Genomic DNA, 16,825 nt, shown 5'->3' with positions numbered 1-16,825 from the left:
TATATTTCCAACAGATTTGATGCAGTAACGTTTTGTGCATGTCAAAATAAGTTCTATGTTGACGGATGTTTTGGAACATGAAAACTTCCATCAAAAAAAAAAATAAATGTCTTAATTGTCAGGACAGTTCTTGATATAAAATCTTCTCCACAGAAAAGTGACGAAAGGTAACCAATGAACGGAATATAAAAGTGCAGTACTTTTATTCATGTTTAATGAACTTATCCTGTTCAAGTATTCTTGAAAAAAATACAGAAAATACATATTTATAAAACATTGTGACACTGGACCTAACTGTACAAGAACAGATCTAGTAATAACTACTCCAGTGAGTTGTCAGAATTTGAAATTGCAGAATAAATGTACCAATTTGAAATCATACAATAACATACAGCTGGACATTCTCATTCCCCACCGCTAATTTCTGGTGAACTACATCTGTCTTGGATGCTGGGATATTGGCCATTTGCGTTCTGCTCTTCCTGTCTCTGTCCAACCCAGTCTGCAGTAGCTAAAGCAGTGCCAGAGAGACGCCCCTGCTGTACATGCCTGACAGGAACTTTAACGCAAAAATCAGACATGGCTAATGAGCATAAGACAAATTTGTCCTCAATAATCGAGTCAGTCACTCTTATTTTATACACAACTTTTACAGGCAAGATGGATACACTCTTTTAAACCAACAGGAATCTCATTATTCTGAGCAGACACTACCTGCTGCGAGAAGCCTGTACCAGAGTGTGGTGCTTATTCTTGCTTGAAGACGTAATTCTGTCTTGGACAGAGTTCAGATGCAGGAACGAGGAATTAATGAGGGTAACAGGGTAGCTAGGTTTAAGAAGACAGTCTGCTCCATGCTCAGACTGTGGCAAGTGTAGAAGCAGAGCTAGCCTCAGGGAGAGCAGCAGTATCGGACGGGGTGACTTCGACTAGAGAGTCTCCCTCACTGGAGTTCTTTCTGGCAGGGCCTAAAAAGAAAAGACTGTTAACTCTGCTGCTGTATCCATGTATTAATCAAGGCTAATAACTGGTCTGTTGATCACTAACAGAGGACTCATACTGTTTGTCAAGTCCTGACTTTGTGTGTTACTGTTGCTAGGTCAGACAGGTTACAGGTCTTATTACAGGTTTTCTACATTTTTGTTTGGGAATGGGACGCCTGTACGGCTAGTTTGTGTAACCTAGCAAAAGTAAAATCAAAGCCAATCAAAGGCTAAATTGGCTTGGTTTATGATTTTCAATCCTTGTCGCATCAGTGTATTTCTATTATGTGCACACGTGTTAAAGATGTTCAGTTTGTGCAGGCCCCACTCAATGACAGAATGCAGGGTGTGAGGGCAATACTAGAAAAACATAGCGACCAGATTATACATGTTTGTTTTGGGTAAATGGCTGTAAATTTTTAATCTTACCTATATTCAGTACACCTCATTGCAATCTAATTTAACATTTCTTTTTAATATTCACCTTTAATATTCACTTATTCACTTATCTTATAATCTTGTTAATATTGTGTATACTTATTTTATTTTTATTGTTGATTTTAGCTTTTGTTATATTTATGTATGGTTGAATGCCTGTACATTGCTGTTGCAACAGAGAAATTTCCCAGTTTGGGATTAATAAAGAAACTATCTATCTATCTAATCCACAACCACAATCTAGCAATGCAGCATCTTCCTGCTGGGTTATGCAGAGCTGTTGGTTTAGTTTATTTCTGTTTTCGTATGAAACTACCATGAAACAATCAGAAAATAACAGATTTTTTTCTCTGATTTGCTGTTTAGTTTTTACTTATTCTCTCACACACATTTCTGAAAGTTGACAATGACACTCACCACTCTCCGTGGAGATAATGACACAGTCTTCATCATCGTCCTCAGTGTCAGCTTGGAAACCGTCAGTCTCCATCGGTTCCGCCTTACAAAAACATTAACAAGTCAATTTGTGGAAAGATTCTGTACGATGACGATGTTTTAAAAGATATCAAAGGGTGACTGAAACGTAACAATGAAGTCTTATTGAAAATATAACAACCAGCCTTTGCCTACCTGCTCAGGATCAGCACATTTCTTCATGAACTTGGTGATGGACATGCTGCCTGTGCTCTTCCTCTTGCTGGAAGATGAAGGCGTGGTGGAGGAGGTCTGGGGAGTAGTGGGAGAGTTTCCTTGAGAACCTGTGGCTGCCTGGGGTTCTTCACGGGACTCCTCGCGAGCTCCTGTGGTGAGGTAGGTCCACTGGCAGGGCACTGGGAGAGCCTCCTGGCTGAAACGGGTCAGGACCTCTGTGTGTACATACCAGCAGCAGCGTCTGTAGGTGGAGCGCTTCTCATAAACAGCGTTGTTCTTGATGAGGCGCTTCAGTTGTATTCTAATCACAGGAGGAGGGAAAAAGTAAATTTACATGACAAAGAAACTGTTTTTTTAGTTTTGGCCAAAACACAATTAAAATAATTTCATTATATACTTATTTCCATATCACACATTTAGACATAAACTGCTATACTGCCTTACCTGGTGGGAATGTTTTCTGCTGGACTCTGGGGGCTGGACAGATCGGGAGGTGATGACAATGAGGAGGACTGCTGACGACAAAACTCCTGAAACTCGGTGATGATCACTTTGCTGCTGTTGAGATTGCCATGAAGCAGAGGGAGCAGCTGGCCAAGTACTGCCCAACAGAAAAGAACATTAGAGTTTTATAATAGGTAACCTCACAGAAAGTACATCCTCAGTGGAAATTTATATCGATTTTGTGATATTACACTGATCATTTATACTAATTTTCACTGCCTTGCATTTGCTCTTTATGAACAACCATTAGTAAATTCACCTTCCTACAGAAATAAGGGCCAATTTAGATTCGTATTCATTACGTGATTAATAGTGATGAGGAGTAAACACAGTAATAGACTATCAGCGATGTAGGGACTATAGACTTGTAGCAAAAAGAGACCATAAGGGAGTTATAAAATAGAAACATGTGCCTCAACTTAACCTAAACCCCCGTCTCTTACCCAACAATATGATGATACACTTACATTGTGCTTCTCTGAGACACTTCTGAGACAGCTCCTCTGGGCTGGGGCTGGTGTCTACCTTCGGTAAAGGCTCTACCAGACACACACCATAAGGCTGGAGAAGTTCCGAGCCAAGATCTTCTCCCTCCCAAATGCAGCCCCTCACCACTGGCTCCAGCACCTTCATCTTCTTCTTGGTTGACATCAGTTCATCCCACTCCCTGGCTTTAAGTTTCTGGCGCAGCTTTTGTTTTTCCAGGTCTCCACCCTCCTGCGAGGTTGTATGCGTGTTAGCAACGGGGCAAGCCAAAAAAGAAGAACAAGAAAATCCCAGCAGACAACAAAAAATCATATATATATATATAAAAAAAACAAACAAAAAACAACTCGTATTGCAGCTATGTCCATACCTCCTCTTCCAGTGCTCCCTCATCATCTGAAAGGTAGCCGTGAGGAACAAAGAAGCCATCGTCGTCTTCATCATCATCTTCACCTCCTTCCTCTTCGTCTTCCTAGAAGTGATCAACAATTCAAGACTTTTAAAAAGTGAAATTAATAGTTAACATTCTTTGTTGTATAGTTACAAGATAATAGTGTAAATAGATCTCAGAGTGGCATGCTTGAGTAAAAAACAAAAAACTTCCTTCCACACTTTCCTTCCGTTTACATCGACGGAAAAAGCAAATAACTTTGGCCTCGTTGAGAAGACCTTCAGGCAGGGCTGAAGCTGAAGTTGCCTTTGAAAAGCTCAACAAACAAATGGTGTGGGCGAGGTTGTGCAATAATTGTGTGTTTAAAAAAAAAAGTGTGTTTTTATGTTTTTAAACTACATTTCAAAATAATTGGCAAAATTTGGTTGAGATATTCAAACCAGTGGCTCATTTGGTTGATTGGCAGTAATTCTAATTATATGCAAATTATAGACGCCATTATGCAGATACTTCTGTATGTGTAGCAGTACTGTGAATCAATGTGGATACCAACTAAAATAAAGGAAGATCCACATTTTTCATCCTTGAATAAAGCTCACCCCTTCACTATGAGACAGAGACTCTCCTGGTTCCTCTTCCTCCCATTCTTCATCACTGTCCACCTCGTAGTCAAGTAAAACCTGTGGTGGAAAAACACAGATATTAGCATGAAGTGGCAACACTGAATAAAAGCCTAAAATGTTAAAGGTGATTAAAAAGCATAGCTATGTTATCTGGGTTCTCAGTAAAACCTGTTTGGTAACATTGGGTTCTTTCAGCACTGCGGTAACACGTGACTTTAACAGGAACAGTTACCTTGTCTTGTCTGAGGGGACAGCGAGGTGAGATGTGTGAACTCTTCTTACTCCAGGTGCCCCAGTACGCTGGACGGTAGTTCGCATGGAACTGCAGCAGCTTCATGGGTCCATAACGTTTACGGTCTGGTACCCCATCTGGTTTCGGCCCTTCTACTACTAAACACTCCCTAAAAGAAAGGGGACATTGAGAAAAATAGTTATTAACCACATATATATGTATATCTAGACGTCGTACAACTCTGAAAAAAGTTTATTCTAGTTTTAATCACAGAACAGTAGGTTGGAAGTAGGTTTAGCTGGGGGCAGCTTTTTAGCTAAGCGAGCTGCAAGTGTACTGAAACTTCACAGTGACCTCAACCCAACAGGTAGCCAAGCGGAAAGGGTTTGGTAAAATATATGAGCACAGTTGTGGTGGTAGTGGCACCACACATTATTATATTATTGCAAGATAGGATGACAGGTCATTTTTTACTATTTTATCTCATGTGAGTAAAACATTTTAATAAAGAAACTAATTAATGACAAAGGCCTGAAAATTAGGTGTTGGTAAGGGAGGAAAGAAAACACAAAGTAGAAATGATACAACACGTAGACCCTGAGAGAAGTCTTCTACATGCCAGCAAGAGAGCAGAATGTGTCTGTCAATCTTTGTACATAGGAGTACTGCTGCCGTCTGCAAATGCTCAAATTTAAATCTTTCCTAACATGGAAGCAATGAGGGGAAAGACGTGTGGACATGGGATTTCCAGTCTCACCTGAGTGAGCCTGTCTGTCTAGGTTTGGTAGGTCCTGACCGCCTGGGTTTTTGCCCAATCCAATCTTTTATTCCATTCAGGTTATCAGCAGGGTTCAACAAACACCGGTCCAGGTCCTCCAGAGCAGAGTCCTTGCAATGAACCCGGCACAGTGGGGCCAGAGCCATGTTTTCTTTTATTTCAAATGGAGCAAACTTCCCACAAGCAGCAGCAAGCGTCTGAAATGACAAGTCAGATTAATGATGTTTATTAATCCAGTTCACTATTTTAGTTATTACATTACAGTTAAGAGGGTTCACGTCAAACATATTAACATAATCAATTATTTTTAGGCAACACAGAACACAAATGAGAACTGTAATTTATAAAGGCATTAAAAATCCTCCCTAAAATAACTTTCTCAGTACGGAGCTTGAGATCCACTAACCTTTGGAGCTTGCTGGATTTTGGGTTTCTGTAGGAACCGTGTAATTTCTGCTTTCTCAGCTTTGAGACGCTGAAAACAAAACAGAACATTCAACAGATTATTGAGTGTAAAGGTTATTTTCTGATATGTAACAAGCTTATACAAATAAATCTGCATCGCCTTACATCTTTCTCTTCTTTCAACCGTTTCTCCTCCTCCTTCATTCGCTTCTCCTCCTCTTTCTTTCGTTTTTCTTCCATCTTAGCCCTGAGGCAAATTTTAGGGGAAAAGAGCACACCATAATCAATATCTCTGTCACATTTTTCGCCAACATTAAACTACTTTGACCTGGCATTACTCACTCCTGCTTGGATTTACGCAGCTCCTCTTTTGCCTTTAACCTCTCTGCCTTTTCCTTCTCCTCCTTCTCTTTTTTCTCCCGTTTCTCTCGCTCATCTTTTTCTTTTTTCTCACGCTTTTCCCTTTCTCGTTCCTCCCTAAGTTTGCGTGCCTCTTCTTTCTTTTTCTGTTTGGCAGCTTTGGCCTCTTCTTTCTGTCGTTCCCTCTCCTGCTGCAGCCGAAGCCTCTCCTCTTGTTCTTGTAAACTCTACAAAAACAGATTTTCTGTTAGGGTTTCTAATAAAGTAGGTAAGAAATAAAACACAAAAAAGCTTTTGTTTATGTTTTACAACACAAAAAGCCCATATTTCAGTGTGCACACCAAAAGTCTTACCTTCAATGAGCGTCTTTTAGTCTTTCTCTGCTCTGCTGGTATCTTGGGGGTGGTCTTTGACCCCTGAGAGGGAAAAAAAACGTAATGGTGAAATGGCACAATTTAAAGGTAGACAAATTATTGCAATAATCTTGATAATGTGGTATATTTTCTATTTTCAGGCTGGTATTTATGATTACATTAATACCCGTGTTTCACCAATGCTCAGAAGTCTAAATAAAATCTATTAGGACACTGATTTATGTTTTTATAATAATATGTGGTAAATATGACACAGCTCAGGGTTAGATAAAACAACGAGGAGGCAATGGGTGCTGCACATACTGTAGGTGTAGTAGTAGGTGTAGGGTCACTGGACTTTTCTGGGGAGCTTTCAGACGCGGAGCTGTCCGTTGAAGCTGACTGCATGGACCTGTTTCCTACACTAGAAACATTTCCTGACTCATTTTGCTCCTCTGGCTCACTGTCAGAATCCTGCGTTGTATCAAGTTGCAAGACAGATGCTGTCTGATCTTCATCCTCCATTTCTTCCTCTTCTTCCTCTTCTTCTTCATCATCACCATCATCATCATCACTGACGGCTACTATGCAGTCTAAAGTGTGTCTTTTAGGAGTGTCATCGACATTGGTGGATTTCTCAGAAGAGGCCGTTTTGTCTTTGCAGGGATGCTTGTCTTTTGTTGGGGGGAACGGAGTGGCAGGAGCAGGTGAAACCGGGCACTTTGCACGAGATGTTGTGTTCTCAGTCAGATCTATAACCATGTTCTCATCTGAAGGTGTCGGGTGCCTGCGGTTCAGGAAGCCATCAAGTGGCCCACGTCCATTAACCAAAGGCGGTCCACTGCACACAGAGAGCGGAGAGGATTTGTCCTCATTCTGCCTGTCTGAGTCTTCGGGTTCAGGGCAGGCGTGAGCACAAGGGCGCTTGGGCAGCTGGTTCTCTTTAGGTTCGGGGTTCAGACGCTTGAACGGGAGACGAGCTACAGACAGGGGGAAAAAAAATTTGAGCATTTGAGGCTATGCAAAAATTGACACAATGTAATCAGAACATAAAAGTGAGGAATAACCAAGAGACTTAGTAACACAGAAAGTAGGAATGTCCCGATCCAAGGTTTTATGCCCCCTGATCTGATATCGATCTTTTAATATTGCGTATCAGCCGATTCAATCTTAAACAAAATGTGTCCTCTGGAGATTCATAAAGGCTTTGCTCATCTTACTTGTATTCTCCTAGATAACGTGTGCACCTGTGTTAAGCACAATAAATAGAGCTGTCAAAGTTAATGTAGCATCCAGGGAAGAAGATCCAATAGACAGCGAAAACCTGTCTTCTCTACTACAGAAATGGTTTGGCAGTCAACATCACAAACTCTGTAAATCTCTATGTAATATGTTTCATCATATTTCATTCAGTGTAGCCTTTGTCTAAGTGTATTTTCTTTGTAGGTTGCAAATCAAGTTGAAAGACACCCCCTACTACCACCTCGCCAAACATCTACATTGCGTAATTTACAAATTACTATCTGACTGACTTAATTTTCAAGGGTAAAAAACCATCTACACTGTAGACAGGTTTAGTCAAGTGACTTGGGTTCTTCTTCGTGTTCTTGGTAGCTTTGACACTAGCCAATTACCATTAAAACACAGGAAGATGATTTGACGCTACAGGGACATGGTTTCGGTTTATGGCAGACATAAAACAAATAACTACTTAAGATCGAGTTGCTGAAGCGCGACCCGACCCAATCCAATCATTTAAAAAAATGCCAGGATCTGCCCAGACACAGTTCGGAACATCCCTAACAGAAAGGCCCAGAAATTATTAATAGACATTAACAGTGTGAGATATGATCACATTTGTAAACATAGTCACCTTGGATAAGTTTCTTGCTGGCATTGCTACTGGACTTACAATCCATACCTAAAAAAAAAACAAAAAACACAATGGCACATTAGAAAAGAATACTTTATGACAAAACTTTTCTTTATAATATTGTAAATTTCAATATTGAATTGGTATCAATAGCGCTCAGAACAATAAGTAAGAAGATTACTGTAATCACCCCAAAGTTTAGGGGCAAATAAAAAGCTTTAAGTGACAACAAAGGCAAACAAAGCTTTTAATATAGAACTCATTTTAGCTATAATGTGACATTAATGGATTATCACTTAATGCCAGCCACTTTTTATTATCCCCTTTAATCCTACCATTTGTTTACCACTGGAATAACGCCATGAAGCTAATGTACTGTGGCTTTTTGCAATCCCAATCAACCTGTATTAAAGAAAGTTCCTTTGGTGGTCTGTTATTGTTGTATTTAAAAAGGTGCACCACTGAATGTCACACCATTTTGCAACGCAGACTGCAATGGTTGTGTTGGGTTAGCTCTCCCGCCAACCGGTGTATCTGTCCGTGGTGCAGGCCCGGTGGAGTCTGCGGGGCAGGCACCCCCGGGCTGTCAGGCAAAGGACGCCTGCCCGACGACAGAACTGAAAACTACACAGCTGTGGAGACTTTAAATAACGCTATGCATTGTTCCAACAGATGCTAAACTTGTATTTAAGTCAAGACAGTGTATTAACTTTGAGTGTTTAACTTCCGATTTTACGTTTGGTGCTAGTACAGGACTAGCTTGTCGGCTAACCCAATAAAACTAGCTAGCACCTTAAGGGCTTTACTGGCAGCTGAGGCAGAGGCTAGGAGCTAGCTCAGAAAACGCAACATAGGAAGCAGCTCAAAGGTTTAACCGTTTGAAGCACACGGTACAGTTTAACAAATAATAATATACTGACAAAGTGAAGCCTAACTTAACTACTTTAAGGCAGCGTTAGTCTTTCTTATGACGTTAAAGCACCCGAGTTAGCAACCGGTATCATAACAGCAATGTAGCCGGTTAGCAGTACGCGATACTTTAAAGTTAACAGCAGGTATTAGTATTAACACAATTAACGTTTAGTTTGTAACAATGACAACAGCTAACGTGTGTCATTGTCGCTTACCAAAACGAGATGTGCGCGTTAAACTTAGGTTATAGCCTCGAAAGGTTTATATCATGTCATTTTTGTCATCATTTTGTGTTCGCTAAATCGTTTAAAGACACAACCGTGTTCAGTCCGCGAAATAATAGCACGCAAGTTGGCAAGTTCCTATAACCATTTGCAAGCTTGCTAGGAAGATATATTAGCATTACCTCTTCTGCGGGGAGTCGCTGGTGCCAAATGTCCGTCCACAGATGGGTTTTCCGCCGCCAACATCCCAACCACTAAGCCAGGGCTTCTCTCGCTCTCTCCGACGAAACAGCTTCAAAACAGCGGCGCAGCTCGCGTGGACACTTGAACAGCAACGGACAAATGATGCGCTGCTATTTTAACGACATGTATTTCTAATTTATTCCACATAAAACATAGTGCATACTCTCTACCGCTCCAACATGCTCCCTCGGTTTACCCCCGCTGCCTGCCTCGCGCTCCTCAGTCGGAATTGGCGGGAGTATGTCACTTCCATCAATAGCCGTCTCTGATTGGCTAATACCGGGTCACTGGGTTACTCGAGGGGTGTTTGATTTGCGTGCCTGCGTTGCACGTTTAGGGTGGCGTTCATTCAAAGGGGGGCTGTGAAATCATCTAGACTGGAACGTTATACCAGAAGTTATGTGATATTAAGCTGCGCTGTGAAAAGACAAAAGCCCATAACCTCTTACTGTCCAGGGCTCTAAATATGTAATCTTCACGCACATATACTAACCCCGTAAAGGGATGACTTGTGCTATGAAGCAACATATGTGAAGTTGTGGCCACGCCTTCTGACTAATGTTTCGAGCTCTGTGATTGGCCGCGGAGTTTGACTTTCAGAAGTCAGAGTTGCCATGTTGTGTGAATGTGAAACTTGAAGGCTGTTTATTTTTTACATTTATTGATATGACATGAACGACAGCAATCGCGATAAAGTCCAGTTATGCTGGTGCTCTCTGGGGAACTGTTTAGTCAGCAATTGTTATGATAAGCAAGACACAGTACGTGAAATTACCTTTAAGCCAGTGGATTCACTCACACATTCTGAAACGCATATATCTTAACGTACTCTCTGACTCAGCTGTTAAATGTATAACAAGAAATTATCTTATCTACTCTAAGATTACAAGGTCCCGTTTCAAACAGTTTTACACATTAGGGACTGGGTGGGATCAGTCTATGGGTGGGATCCCCTCTCTGTGGGCGGGTGTCATGCTGGAGTCACGCATTTTCCGTTTACCGCTCACTTGAGTTCTGGGACTTGTAGTTCTTCGGGCGACCGGACATGTCGAATGTAAACAGCTGAGAACTACACGCGCTACTCGCTGCGGCGCAGTCGCAGTTCGGTGGCAGCAGGGGGGGGTTTGAAGAAGCGCATCCTGAATTATTATTCCCGGACCCCTGCTGCAGTAGTCGACGGAAACGTAAGGAGATAAACGTTATCCCGGTAAAACTGACATATCTATTACGATTGACGCTAACTTGCTAGCGGTAGAAACTCTTCCAGTCCGTGTCAGCTGCCAAACGTTTAGTCAAATGAAGCTGCAGCGTGAGATAAAGAGACGCTATGCTCCTATCTGCTTTCTGTTCGACCACTGAACTACCCAACAACACGCTTTAAAGCCGCTATCTACTGTGTAATATCGCACACAAAGTAAACGTTTGATGATTACACGTAGGTACAGTTCAGTTAGAAACAGGAGAAATTCGTGTTGGCGTATTAGGATTAGTTAACAGTCTGACTCTGAACAAAGTTGTACTTCCAGTGGAGGCACGCTTGCTCAGATTAATTGGTAGTACGACGTTTTCTAGTCCTGACATGGGCTGTAGGTCATCTTAATCATTGAAATTGTCACCATACGACAATAAACACTATTTTAAACAGAAAAAAAAAATATGGTGAAGATTGTATAAAAGCGTGCTACATGCCTGGAATGACATCAAAGTGTTAACGGTTGATTTCTGTGTATTTCTATTCAGGAAAGAAGAGGGATTTCAAAATGGCAGGTTTGTCACTTAAATTGCTTATCTATCTATCTATCTATCTATCTATTGTGGGAAAAACTGTAAGATGCAATCTGATAGTTTAAAGTATTAGGTACAGTTTCCCCGCTATTCCTCTCCTTGCTGCCGTGTATTCAGACATGCTGTCAAATATATGTATGAATTTTTGCATGATGCTGACATTTTGTTTCCTGTTTCAGCGCGGGAGAATAACTTTCCTCCCCTGCCCCAGTTTCTAAGAATAAAGCCATGCTTTTACCAAAATATTGAAGAAGAAATTCCTGCACCCCACCAGCAATTAGTGCGCAGAGTCTACACACTTTGGATGAGTACGCGTTGTCACATACATGTGTTAACTTTAAGTCATTTGGACGGATCCCTTCCAGATCATAGCTCGAGTTTACAAATAACTCACTTCCCTTCTTCTCCTTCCCCCTTTCCCTCCCGCCACACTTTCCTTCCTCTCCTCTCTGCAGTGTATTCAGCTACACTTTGCTTCAACGTGATCTCGTGTATTGCTTGGTGGGCCGGTGGTGGAGGCGCGGTAAACTTCGGCTTCTCCCTGCTCTGGCTCGTCCTCTTCAGCCCCTGTAGTTACACCTGCTGGTTCAGACCACTCTACAAAGCTTTCAGGTTAGTCATCATCTGGTAATTCTCTTGAACCAGCACATTTTTAAGGCAGCTTCAGTTTATTTGAAGTGCACACCACCCGAGGATTTTCTGCATACTGTAACAACAAACACACTCAATAAGACTTAACGTGTTAAGATACCGTCCATCCATGCCGACAACCCTGAAATTGCAGGTATAAGTATTAACACGGGAACAGAGTGGTAAATTTAAAGAGTACATTTGATTTATTGTATTGTACTTTAATGCTCTGCTTTGGCAATATTGTTTTTTTTTTTTTTAAGAAACTTTCATGCCAATAAAGCCCATTTTGAATTTGAATTTGAATTTGAATTGGTACAAACAAAAACAGAAGTCAGGCTACTAAGTGTCATGTTTGGCCGTCACGTAAGGAAAAAATGTTGGGTTAAAGGCCTAGATGGGAAAATCTTAACAGAGCCTGCCTTTTTAAATCCCTATTCACACAGGATTAGTTTTACCTGGGGACATCATGTGATTTAGAAATTACACCCCCATGACTCTTTTGTGTGGCGCATTCGCGGGGGATAAGCAAACTCTGTGTTTTACTCAAATTTACTGTCCATGGTTATGATGACTGCTACTTTACGCTTCAGTCTACTGTCAGAGGTAATACACATTTTATACCTCTGCTGACAGCTTTAGTTACTCAGCAAATTTGGATTAATAATACAAAATATAGAAAAAAAAAAAAACATGGTGTGATCAGACTTTATTGATGGGGAGAATTTACAAACTACCTTCAGTATTTAAATCAGCTTCACCTTTACCGATGTGATGATCGGTAAATAAAACCCCGCACATCCAAATATGATGCCACACATGTCACCCATCTCATCATCCTCCGTGATTTTGAGCCCTTTTTCTGTGAATGGGCGATTTAAAAGATGAGACGGAATATAGGAAGTAGTCTACTTAAAACCTTCAAGTCAGACGGAGGATTTTGACTGCAGACCTTGCTTGTAATATAGCCAAGACAGCGCTAATATGATCAAACTTCTTAGAGCTTGAAAGGGCAGCGGTGTTGTGGACATGATTTACATCTTGGTGTCGTCACTTGTGAAAGAGAAACGTGTATTGCGCTGGTCAATGGATGTTATAAAAGCGTTAAAAGGTTTTCTGCATCTGAACAGGACAAAATGCTCTAAAATGCAAATTAAACCATGTGGCACTAAAATAATAGATCTAAATATAATATTATCAGACCGAATTCAATTTCTTTTTCCTGTCACAGGAAGACAGATAAATGGGCTGATGCCACACAGTGTGGTTTTTCGCACAAACCGTATGAGCCATGATACGCTGTGTGGTATTGACTAATCCAGTTTCTACAGGAAGGGGAGATTTCAAACCATTTTAGATTCATATTCACTTGGAAAAATTGAGTCACCTGAGCTAGTTTATTGGTTTCCCATACAGTATGCAAGTCCATCAAACAGTTAAGTTTGCCAAAGAGCGTCTTGATACTTTAGGGGACTCTTTATACCAACATTAAAACATCCAAGTATGGATGTCGGAAGCGTCGTGATTTCAGGCTGATTCGCTCCTTCTGCGTCAGGACACAGTTTACACAGTTCAGAGCAGAGAGTTCACAGCAGAAATCTACAGACTTGTATATGGATCTCTACTGCTGCTCCAGAGCCGAGAATATTGATCATAATGATCAATGCATCAAGCATGATCTCACCAGCAGTGGGGATGTTTAAAGGGACATGGAAGGTTATTCATCTATAGACGAAGCTTTGATCATATTTTATGACGATGCAGAAAACCAGGTTGTTCCAAGGGGTTCAAACATACGTACTCGCTTTCTGGGAAAGTGGTATATCTCAAACCGTGTATTAGATTAGCATTGTTTCTACAGTTAGCCACAGCAGCTAGGAAGCTTGTGGTGTTAGTTTTAGCATTCTGTCATTATACGTCATTTGGTCCATCCTTTTATTTTCTGTGTCTTATTATAAAATGTTTGAGATGTAACTTTCAGAATGATTATTTTAATCCTGGAAGTATTGAAATAGGTAATATAAAATAACTATCTGTATCATATATTGTCTAATTTCTCAACACTAATTACAGTATAACGTGATCTTTTTTGTTATCCCATTTCTGTCTTGTTTTATTGACAGCCTCTGACTGTGAGTGTTGCTGGTTTGAAAGAAAAGCGACATTACAAGTGAAATAAACCAACTCTCGGCCTCTGCTTTCTGTTCCGTGACCCCTTCGTATTCTCTCTCCGTGTTCTCCCCAGGGCTGATAGCTCCTTCAACTTCATGGCCTTCTTCTTCATCTTCTTCCTTCAGTGCGTCTTGTCCCTCATCCAAGCTGTGGGCATCCCTGGCTGGGGAACGTGGTAAGTTGAACCACACCAGCTTTGAGCACCGTGCACACGTTCCCACACAGTTTTCAATCAGTGTGTGTCACGACTATTTCTTTCGGTTTCTCAGCTGGAAAATGTGTCTGACACCTTTCCCCTGGCATTTTCACATCTGTTCAGTTATGACTAAGGCGGATGAAATGGTGAAATAGTGCAACTTTTTATATTTTCCAATTGTAGTACACGAGTTGCTTCGTTGCGTTTGGTTGCCAGGTTTGTTGTGCCACCGTCCTCTTGATGTTGAATGTAAACATGGAAAGAAAGGCTAGGTAAGGAATTCTAGGGGTAGTGTGTCCAACCACTTCACATACTAGCTCTTGTTTTTATTTTACTCATTAAGTTTTATTCACACATTTTTTTCTTGAAGTGGTTTCTGAAACTATTACGTAAACTGACTGGCAATTGCATGTAGAATCATTTGTAGACGCTATTTATCAATGCAAGTCAGTTCGTAAAAAGTCCAGCAACTCAGCAAATGCTTGTTATAAGAACCCTGTTCACTTGTGGTGCAGTGTGTCATGAGAAGCCAGCTGATCATCATTATGCTGTTGTTTTTTTCACTGCTTCTGAGTTCTCACTGCTTCATGGCTCATTAGTAACTTTGGATGACGTTTGTATTAAATCCACTTTGCTGTGTGTGTACTGTCTGACAACACTAACCAGTACTACTCCATCTTGCTCTTGCCATCACATCAAAGCGGCTGGATTTCAACAGTGACATTTTTCAGCCAAAATGTGGGCTCCGCTATAGTGATGCTTATCACAACTCTGCTCTTCACTCTGGTGACTGCTTTAATGGCACTGGTTCTCATTAAGGTGAGTGATCACACGAGCTGCCTTAATTTAGTTTTCACCTTTTTGTGCATGTTAACCCGAACACACGCGCACTTAGAGTAGTCCCCCACACGCGCGCGCACACACACACACACACGTTTCGTTTTGTGCCGCAGGTGCACCGACTGTACCGCGGTGGTGGCGGTAGCCTGGAGCGCGCTCAAGAAGAGTGGAGCACCGGCTTGTGGAAGAACGCCCCGGTGAGGGAGGCAGGGTTCAACGCCGTGGCTCAGACGGCCCAAGGCCCCAGTTTGCCCCAGTACCCCGCCTCTGTGCCGAGCTACCCTGACAACAGCCATTGGTGATGCCTCGGTGTCACCTCTAGATGGAGACAGATAGCTAACCATCTACACGAAGCTCAAGATGACACTTCAGAACACCGCTTCACCCTTACATTTCAGATTATGTCGGTGTGTTTTTTTTAATGAGAGGACACGATAACTATAGAAGGTTTTATCAAAGAGTTTTGTCACTAAAGCCCATTGAAGCCCTACGAGTGTAGTAGAGGGTAATTTCAACGTATGCTATTTCCATTTAAACTTTGTTTACATAAAGTTCATAAAAATGAATGACAAATATAATAATATGATTAAATAAAATATCGGTTTATGCAGTGTCTTGCAGATACTCAGCTGAAGATTGAAGAAGAGCAGATTTAGGATAGCAGTGTATGAAGTGTGTGCCTTATGGACCTTTATGATAGAACTGTGTTGTGAATTACCAGAGCTGCATGCTAGAAATTATAGTATGCTTAAGAGCAGGTTTTTTTTTGTTTTTTTTTGTTTTTTTGTAACAAGAGTCTGCAGACTGCTGCACGATTTCCTCTGGTGTTTTGTGTGTGCCGCGGCAGGACTTTAGTTTGTTTTTGATACATAGTTTCCACGCTTGCCTGTGATTTTTTGAAATGCGCCTTTATATTGCGTGCACATTTTGCATGTGGGGGAAAAAAAATGACTTGCTTGACTTGCGCCTTAACAAATACGACTTCTTTCATTTTCTTTTTGGTGGACTTATGCTTCAGTGAAGCAGCTGAACGGTGTGATGTGTCACTACCACTGATGTGCCAAAAACAATTGCCTATTTCTGTGATGATTTTGATATTGGAAAGAAAAAAAGTCGCACCCAAAGTACACATTGTTTTGTTACTCTGCCTCAGTATTTCTCAGTTTCTGTTCTTCCGCAGCTCCAATGTTTGCTTTTAGTGGTCAGTGCCCTGCTGTGGAAGCACCTTATCAGCTGTTGTTCCAGTCACTTTCTTTTTTTTTCCCCAGATCGAGTGAATGTTGTCCAGTGATTACGGTGTGCTTGCATTGCGACTATTGTGTTAGAACAATAGTCTCTTATTTCTAATTAGTTTCAACCAATAAATAAACCAAATAAATCCTGCACGTAGATATGGGTTGTTTAAATACAGTCTAAAATTGGACGTGACTGATTTAAAGCATTTATTGTGGCTGTCGATTCGGGTAATGTAACACTTGAGCATATTTTCATCCAATCAAAGCCTGTATAAAGTATATTGTCCTGACTTAAGAGAAAAAGGTGCCTGCCTCACCAACTGAAAATACATTTTCTGTTACTAAAGTGTCCTTCATGGCCAACTGCCAAATTTAGTATTTTGATTGTTCTGTTATTTGATAAGTGACAAAATAATAATGGATATGTTTAACTAACCTTGAGATATTGCAACGTTTAAATAAAGATTCTTATTGACATTGTGTCAGTCTGGGCTAGTTAATTGTTTAACTA

General features: G+C 41.0%; 2 protein-coding genes across 4 annotated transcripts; one reads left to right on the top strand and one right to left on the bottom strand.

Moving 5' to 3' along the window:
• Window positions 1–186: 186 nt before the first annotated feature.
• Window positions 187–9,705, bottom strand: chaf1a (chromatin assembly factor 1, subunit A (p150)). The gene is made up of 16 exons (XM_084547927.1): window positions 9,396–9,705; window positions 8,078–8,125; window positions 6,529–7,184; window positions 6,205–6,267; window positions 5,834–6,078; window positions 5,657–5,738; window positions 5,493–5,561; window positions 5,066–5,283; window positions 4,309–4,477; window positions 4,053–4,133; window positions 3,433–3,534; window positions 3,044–3,293; window positions 2,517–2,673; window positions 2,052–2,373; window positions 1,839–1,920; window positions 187–968 (listed from the first exon to the last, which is right to left on the bottom strand). The coding sequence occupies exons 1-16, from the start codon at window positions 9,457–9,459 to the stop codon at window positions 859–861; spliced, it is 2,718 nt and encodes a 905-aa protein (XP_084404053.1). The 5' UTR covers window positions 9,460–9,705; the 3' UTR covers window positions 187–858.
• Window positions 9,706–10,523: 818 nt separating this feature from the next.
• Window positions 10,524–16,794, top strand: scamp4 (secretory carrier membrane protein 4). 3 transcript variants are annotated; one of them, XM_084548403.1, is made up of 7 exons: window positions 10,524–10,640; window positions 11,197–11,223; window positions 11,421–11,549; window positions 11,697–11,853; window positions 14,117–14,218; window positions 14,941–15,058; window positions 15,193–16,794. In XM_084548403.1, the coding sequence occupies exons 2-7, from the start codon at window positions 11,217–11,219 to the stop codon at window positions 15,379–15,381; spliced, it is 702 nt and encodes a 233-aa protein (XP_084404529.1). In that variant the 5' UTR covers window positions 10,524–10,640; window positions 11,197–11,216; the 3' UTR covers window positions 15,382–16,794. The 3 variants fall into 3 exon arrangements, with proteins under 3 accessions (XP_084404529.1, XP_084404528.1, XP_084404527.1); XM_084548402.1 differs by having other exon boundaries at window positions 10,558–10,663; XM_084548401.1 differs by lacking the exon at window positions 10,524–10,640 and adding an exon at window positions 10,705–10,891.
• Window positions 16,795–16,825: the final 31 nt, after the last annotated feature.

The sequence above is a fragment of the Chelon labrosus genome, assembly GCF_963514085.1.
Source record: "Chelon labrosus genome assembly, chromosome: 7".
Lineage (NCBI taxonomy): Eukaryota > Metazoa > Chordata > Actinopteri > Mugiliformes > Mugilidae > Chelon > Chelon labrosus.
Note: the sequence above shows the minus strand (reverse complement) of the source record. Positions and strands in the feature narration are given on the sequence as shown.